At 40.4% G+C, this 7355-nt stretch overlaps 2 protein-coding genes across 3 annotated transcripts in view; one reads left to right on the top strand and one right to left on the bottom strand.

Moving 5' to 3' along the window:
• Nucleotides 1-2443, top strand: part of tecpr2 (tectonin beta-propeller repeat containing 2) — a 33007-nt gene extending 30564 nt beyond the window's left edge. For both annotated transcript variants that reach the window (XM_014192813.2, XM_014192804.2), the window contains exon 20: nucleotides 395-2443. In XM_014192813.2, the coding sequence (XP_014048288.1) occupies nucleotides 395-546 (152 nt within the window). In that variant the 3' untranslated portion in view covers nucleotides 547-2443. The remainder of the gene's footprint in view (nucleotides 1-394) is intronic.
• Nucleotides 2444-2894: 451 nt separating this feature from the next.
• On the bottom strand, nucleotides 2895-4580 carry ankrd9 (ankyrin repeat domain 9). Its single transcript, XM_014192834.2, has one exon. It carries the CDS (start codon nucleotides 4055-4057, stop codon nucleotides 3185-3187), a length of 873 nt encoding a protein of 290 aa, XP_014048309.1. The 5' UTR covers nucleotides 4058-4580; the 3' UTR covers nucleotides 2895-3184.
• Between the last annotated feature and the right edge of the window lie 2775 nt (nucleotides 4581-7355).

Consider the following 7355-nt stretch of genomic DNA (forward strand, 5'->3'; position numbering starts at 1 on the left):
CCAACAATACAGTAATCAATAACAAGGTAGAACAAGATATACAAATAGAAAATAAGAAGAACATGATACAGTAAGAACACAACTGTGTTCTAGTACGATAGCAACACCAAAGTGTTGGCTTCCGCTCATTCCCACATATCTTGGCCCACAATTCAAGCATGTTTTATACACAGGTCAGGGGCTTACTGTAGCTTAGAGTTAATACACTCTCAGGCATTGTTAATGTTTGGCTTGCTGTTCCTTTGTGCATGTTTGAGATCGACTCCACAGCCAGAATCACTGATCTACAAATCACCTTGCGTCCCAAATAAGTCCTCAATAAGTGATCAAGATTAGCGATTCTGCGCCTTGCTTTGCTCAATCTGATCCCTCCAACCCGCTGATTGTCCCACAGTGACACCCATGGACGAACTGTGGGCTGTGAGTTTGTCTGGAGGTCTGAGTCACCGGCTCACCAAGACCATGGTGCACACCGTTGTCAAGTGCCACGTCAACACAGGCTCCCTGAGCGGAGAGGACCTGGAGGAAGAGTGGGAGGTCATCTAAAGAAGACAGAATTTGCATTCTATTCTCTATATAGTGCACTACTTTTGACTAGGAACTACAGGGCACATAGGGCTCTGGTCAAAAGTAGTGCGCTATGTAGGGAATAGGGTGCCATTTGCCATGTCTCTTCCCAACCGAAACAACCACTATTATTATTCTCTTTCACTACTGAAATGGGCTGCATTTCATTTATTAGTCTGTCCTTTACTTACTGTGTATTTTTTATGTTAACCTCCTATGTACATAATATCTAAGATTTTATGGCAACTGCTATATGGTTATGAATCAGAACTGAGTGCACAATGGCTCTGGAGACAGACGGGACGGGATGATTTTGTGTTACCAAGGGAATGGGGTGTGTCGCCCAGCCCTCCTTATGCTGTGTTCAAGCGTAATTAAGTGTCCAACCAGTGTTTACGTTTAACCTAACCCAACCAATCCCTATTGAATTTCAGTGGACTAATTTATTGATATATTAGTTATTTTATTATTTATTTTTATCTGATGACATTGTAGGAAGGCGATTTTGTTATATTTTTTCATTTGAGTTAGTTTGCACTTTAATTGTAAGTGAGAAGGTAACCCCACAAAAGTACACAGCACTAGTCTAGACTTGCTGCCCTGAGACAGTTTATTTTTGTTTTCTTAGGAAACACCCTCTCCCAAAGGAACTTACTGTAGCTCTGGTGTTGTTTTTTACACATTGATCAATTCCGTTGAATACTGTATTTACCACAGCACACTCAAGAGCCTTCCAATAGGGTACCTTCGATTAAAGACTTCAAACTGTTAGACCTTTAGTCCAGTTTAACCGTTGTCACCCAACTCAATGCCACAGGAGTTAGATAGGGCCATGGTCTGTGAAATTATGTTTGTATATTGTTTTAAAGGGAACTACGATGGTAGTAGGAAGGAGATCCATTATTTATTGTTATTTTTACTGTATATAATAACACAGGTGTAACATGTGAATGTAAGTACTTGAATGGAGAAATTGATTACGTTAGTCACCTTGCAAGGGTACCATAAGTTCATCTCTGTAGGTGCTTACTGTGCACAGATTGATTGATGCTTCCTTTTTTACTGTGGAATGCTGTGTGCTCACTAAGGAAGGGATATTACTTTGCAGGATTTTGAGCTGGGAAATTTCTAACGTGTATTTTGTATAACTACCAGAAAGGGAAACTAACCAATTAACTTATCCAGTCTTAATACAGCTACTGTATAAATATGGGAATCATGCATTTAATGGTTGACAGATACTTTAATCAAACATATTAACAACAGCTAAACAGCTTTGGAAATATAACTCAATCACTGACTAGTACATCTCATAGCTTTGTGAATAAGTTGGTTGTGTTTGTGAAAAGCTATTAGTGTGGCTTAACTAGTACTGTAGTACAATGCTGAATTATCTAGCTATTATATTAACATATAGAAACCAGGGTTACACATTGACATTAGGCACACTACATGGTATCATAATGCTGCTTCTGAATACTGTACTCTACATCAGTGCTACTTAGTCATTAGGGGCTTGCCAGTTCAATTCACTTTGACAAAGGATGCATCCCAAATGGCAACCTATTATTCCCTATGTAGTGCACTACTTTGTTTCAACAGTGGGGGATCCTTAATAAAAAGTAGTAAATACCTTTTGACCAGAGCCTGCACCCTGGTCAGAAGTAGTGCACTTTGTAGGGGAATAGGGTGCCATTTGAAATGTAAAGAAAATCTGATGGGTCATCAAATGACCAATGTTTTGGAATATCCTGGACAAGTTGAAGTACTGTAGCCCCTCTGTGTGTCTTTCATGGGATGCACAGTACTGTAAGTCCACTGTATGAATCCATGCCTCTCCTCAGTATGACTTCCTTAATAAAGATGTTTACAGTTAGTGACTCTATGTGATGATACTGTATGACCACCATAAAGCAGCGTTTCTCAACTCTATAGGACTGCACATTTTTGCTGAGCTGGAACAAAAATGTGGGAGCCCTGGACTGGAGTTGAGAATGTTCTCCTTCGGACCACGAGCCAAGCATTTGTCAGAGAAAACAAAACCATGAATGTGTGTAAAGAGCTCATTCAAACCATTGTGCCATTTTATGGGTGGGTGATACCATGATGTAAAACACATGTTCATGCTGTCATATAGTTTTGGACCTATTCTATAGTTTATTCTGTTGTTCTGTAACTACATTGTTGTTCCATTGCCTGTGTAGTAACTGGGTAATTACTGTAGTAGTAACATTGTATTAACATGTTCTCTGCACCCCTTCAACCCACAACCTCCAGATAATGGCCCTATAGGTGAAGCACATTATAGATTTTTTTTAAACAACAGGTTAATATATTTGATAGACAATAATAGTATTTTATTTACACATTGCAACATTAACACCATTAAATTCACTCTTTAGTGTCAAATATGACAAGTCGACATTTATTCTAAAGTGCATTGTTTTTAAACATCAAAATGTAAAGAACATTTTGAGTTGCTATTTACAAAGCCACATGCTGCATTTAATTCACTTTTATTGACACTGTTGTCAAAGTGTTCACACCATAGCCAAAAATAAATATTTGATTCCAGAAGTCAGTACAGTAGTTTTATCTGAGAGGTCTGAGAGAGTGTTCAACTGGCATACTGGTGTAGCCTGAAGTCCAGTGGTTTCAGAAAGTCTGGCAGAGGGTCCAGCTGTTCAACAGGTATGGACTGGGTCATCTTCTGCATAGCCTGAACAAAGAGAGAGGGGGGAGATAGTCCTGATAGCCACTGGAACGCCTGCTCTCCAATAAGACCCTGCCACAGCCCTGGATTCTTCTCCAACTTTCCCTTCATTTGAAAATGCAATTTTGGCATGAAGAGAATGAGATAACCAAGGCAGACGTGCTTCCGGCGCATGTCAGGCTCACCCTGGCGTATCTGATTTAAGAGGCAGTCCAAGGGGGTGTTCCCATCTCGATCTGTGACATAAGGACATGCACCGTGTCCTAGTAACAGGATCAAACACTCAGGGCGAACCAGTTCGCACGCCAGATGCAATGCGCCTTTGCCTCCCTCCATGTGAAAACATCCACGACTGTTAAAGTAGCTCACGCGCTCGCTATCGGAGAAGTCTTTCAGAGAGTCCAGAATCATTTTCAGGATAGTAATACGGTTATAGCGGACAGCTACTGTGAGATGCGGTGTTGCAGATGCTTGGCAGCAGCAGAAGCTTCGACTGGGCATCTCCAGTGCGCCGACAGAGTATCTGTTGAGCAGGTATCTGGCGTATTGTTGATGATCGTGCACAAGTGCATACAGAAAAGCCTCGGATGGAGTAAAAGCGCACGCCCGCCCGTCATCTTCCCAGTGAAACACCTCCATTGTCCGCATGTCCTCGAGTACCCATACTGGTAGCAGGTCCCGCACTGCTTGGTAGAAGGCAAAGGAGGTTCTTTGGCACTGTTTCTCGGATTTATAATCCGCCCGGTTGTCAAACACACCCGCTAGATCGTAAGGCATGGTCACTTTGTTCTGCAGTTTAATTTCGGAATATACCCTTTTTTTGCAAGGTATAAGCACCTCTGTGCCAGGTCTGTTTACATCAAGACAGGAAGTCAACAGAAGTGATTTTTTTAGAAGATAAAAATAATCAATAGCTGAATTTAGAAAGTTGCATGACACACTGGAAAATGTGTTTCAAAATAATAAATAAAAGCCGATAGCAATCGAAACCGTTTAGAGCTCTTCGGTCTCGCTGATCTCTGAGTCTGTGTTCAGTAGCAAGGACCCTGCCTGAGTCTGTTCAGTACCGCTATTCGTGATTTGCTTCAAACCCCTTTTCGAACTCCATCGGCAGTTTATATATCCTTGCTGGTGGCGAACGATAGTGGAACTCCCTTCACGACTGCCCTCGTTGGTCGCTGACTGCGTCAACAAATATCCCCATTGGCTGATGACGACTTCAAGGTGAGATTAAATGTGACGTCAGTTCAAAGTGCCCTAACTTTTCCATATTTGTTGTGTGCCATGTGAGCGATTTGTTTGGGAGACGCGCTATCGCCCCCCTATCGAGTGTCACCACTGCATACAGTACATTCAGAACAGTCCGGTGTAGAGGATGTATGTTGGGTTGTGGGTCGCCAGTGCATGTTATATAATTGCGCGTCTGGTGCAACGTGCTGCTACCAACACTCCCCACTGCTAAATTCTGACAGACATATCTGTTTTACGCGTTATAACTGTTTCTCGTTTGGGTCGTGATGTCTCATCAGGATTAGACTAAGCCTATCAAGTGTAAAATCTATTTTAAGGATAGAATAAAAACGTATATTTACACCACATTACAATGGTCAGGCAACTATAGGCATTTGAAAGTGTTTTTGCAATGCATATGTCACAGCCTAACTTTAACATTAAAATTAACCTCAAATTATGAAACAGCTTGTGAGTTCATGCAAAGTCAAATGTAGGCTATTGGTTTTAGTAGCTTCAGTATAGGGCAGACCAAAGGCGGCTTTTAGATAGTGGACCACGCCATCTGTTTGGTGAATATGTGTCATTACATGTCATGCATAACCTTGAATTGACAAAGTAGCCTATCTTCATCTTCTCCACTCATTTTCAAACTTACAGCAAACCGTATGTCCCCACATCATGATCAAACCTGATGTATTGAAATGATTTCTTATGAGCCATGAAGAAGTGGAAATGCAGTGTGAAATGGGTATAGAAGTGGGAGTTCAATGTAAAATGGTTAGGAATCTGCTAATTAAAAATGTCTAGTTAGGAAAAAAAGGACTGGTATCAATAAAACATTTTGGGGAAAGTGACATCCTGGTATGGAGTTGCATGGGCTTATACATATCCTCATTGAGCATGGTTGTGAGTAATAGCAATTGAGAGAAGCATGATCCAGCTGCAGGTGGCACTCTCATGTCCCAGTGACTATGATGCAAACAGACACAGTGATGTTTCACAATCATAAACCCCAACCCTAACCCTGCATTATGGCCTGGGTAATCTGTGTAGCCTATGTCATGAGAAATTGATGATCACAAAAGATAATATTTAGATTTAGTGTATATCAACATGACATGAGCATGCCTGCTGCAGCTAGATAGGTAGGGTGGGACTATACTGTATAAAATAGGCCACTTTACAGTTCAAAAGAAGCATGATGGATGAGTGTTTTTGATTAAATGAATGTTAAGTGGAGAATGAAATCCATCACAATCTGTAACAACCACATCTCTGTAGGAACGACAATGGAAAAAGGAATAATAATTTTGTATCTTATTCATGTATCTGCACAGATACAGTGCCTTCCAGATGTATTTTGCCAGTGTAGTAAAAAGACCAGATACATTAACATCAGGCAATAGTAGCCTATAGAAAGTATTCCCAGTGCCTATGGGAGGACCCCCATTTAGCAAGAAATTAGTCTAACTCAAGTGCAGTTCTTTGGGGGTATGATCTTTGTGCCTCTGTAAGCTTCTCACTCATCATTATTCATGATTCATTCATGATTATCCCTAATCATGGTAGCATCCACATTTAATGTAGAGGTGTTCAGAAACATCTTCTATTCCTATTTACAATAAAAGTAACTCAAATGACAAAATACATTATTCACCCTTCAGTTCCTATTGGTCAAAACAAACAGAAACACAACCAAAACAAACTGCAAATGCATCCAGAAAGTTTGTAGAGTCACAAGCTTGATTTAATCATTTTGTGCTAGGCATATGGAACCAAATAATACACTTTTGACTACTTTAATACAACCTCGGAAGGCTGAATAAATGTGGCTTGTCACCTAAAACCCTCACTAACCTTTACAGATGCACAATTGAGAGCATCTTGTCAGGCTGTATCACCACATGGTATGGCAACTGCACGGCCCACAACCGCAGGGTAGTCTACCGGGGGCAAACTACCTGCCCTCCTGGACACCTACAGAACCAGATGTCACAGGAAGGCCAAAAAGATCGCCAAGGACAACAACCAGGAGCCGCTGCCTGTTCACCCCGTTACCATCCAGAAGGCGAGGTCAGTACAGGTGGATCGAAGCTGGGACCGAGAAAAAGAAAAACAGCTTCTATCTCAAGGCCATCAGACTGTTAGCCATCACTAACACAGAGAGGCTGCTGCCTACATACAGACCTGAAATCATTGGCCACCCTAACAAATGGATCGCTAGTCACTTTATTAATGCCACTTTAATGATGATGTTTACATATCTTGCATTACTCATCCCATATGTAAATACTGCTTTTATACCATCTATTGCATCTTGCCTATGCCGCTCAGTCATTGCTCTTCCATATATTTATATGTACATATTCTTATACCATCCCTTTACTTAGATTTGTGCGTATTAGGTAGTTGTTGTGGAATTGTTAGATTACGTGTTGATATTGCTGCACTGTCAGAACTAGTAGCACAAGCATTTCGCTACACTGGCAATAACATCTGCTAACCATGTGTATTTGACCAATACAATTTGATTTGATTTATAAGTGAATTTGTCCAAATGGGGGGGACTAGCAGTGGTGGAAAAAGTACTCAATTGTCATACTTGAGTAAAAGTAAAGATACCTTAATAGAAAATGACTTAACTAAAAGTGAAAGTCACCCAGTAAAATACTACTTGAGTAAAAGTCTAAAAGTATTTGGTTTTACATATACTTAAGTATCAAAAGTAAATGGAGTTGCTAAAATGTACTTAAGTATTAAAAAGTAAAAGTATAAATAATTTCAAGTTCCTTATATTAAGCAAACCAGATGGCACAATTCTATTTTTTTTATTTTTATTGAC

The sequence above is a fragment of the Salmo salar genome, chromosome ssa01 (assembly GCF_905237065.1).
Source record: "Salmo salar chromosome ssa01, Ssal_v3.1, whole genome shotgun sequence".
Classification (NCBI taxonomy): Eukaryota; Metazoa; Chordata; class Actinopteri; order Salmoniformes; family Salmonidae; genus Salmo; species Salmo salar.

What these genes read in the sequence shown, in the direction of transcription:
- ankrd9 (XM_014192834.2), bottom strand. Translation starts at nt 4,057, where the DNA reads ATGCCTTACGATCTAGCGGGTGTGTTTGACAACCGGGCGGATTATAAA.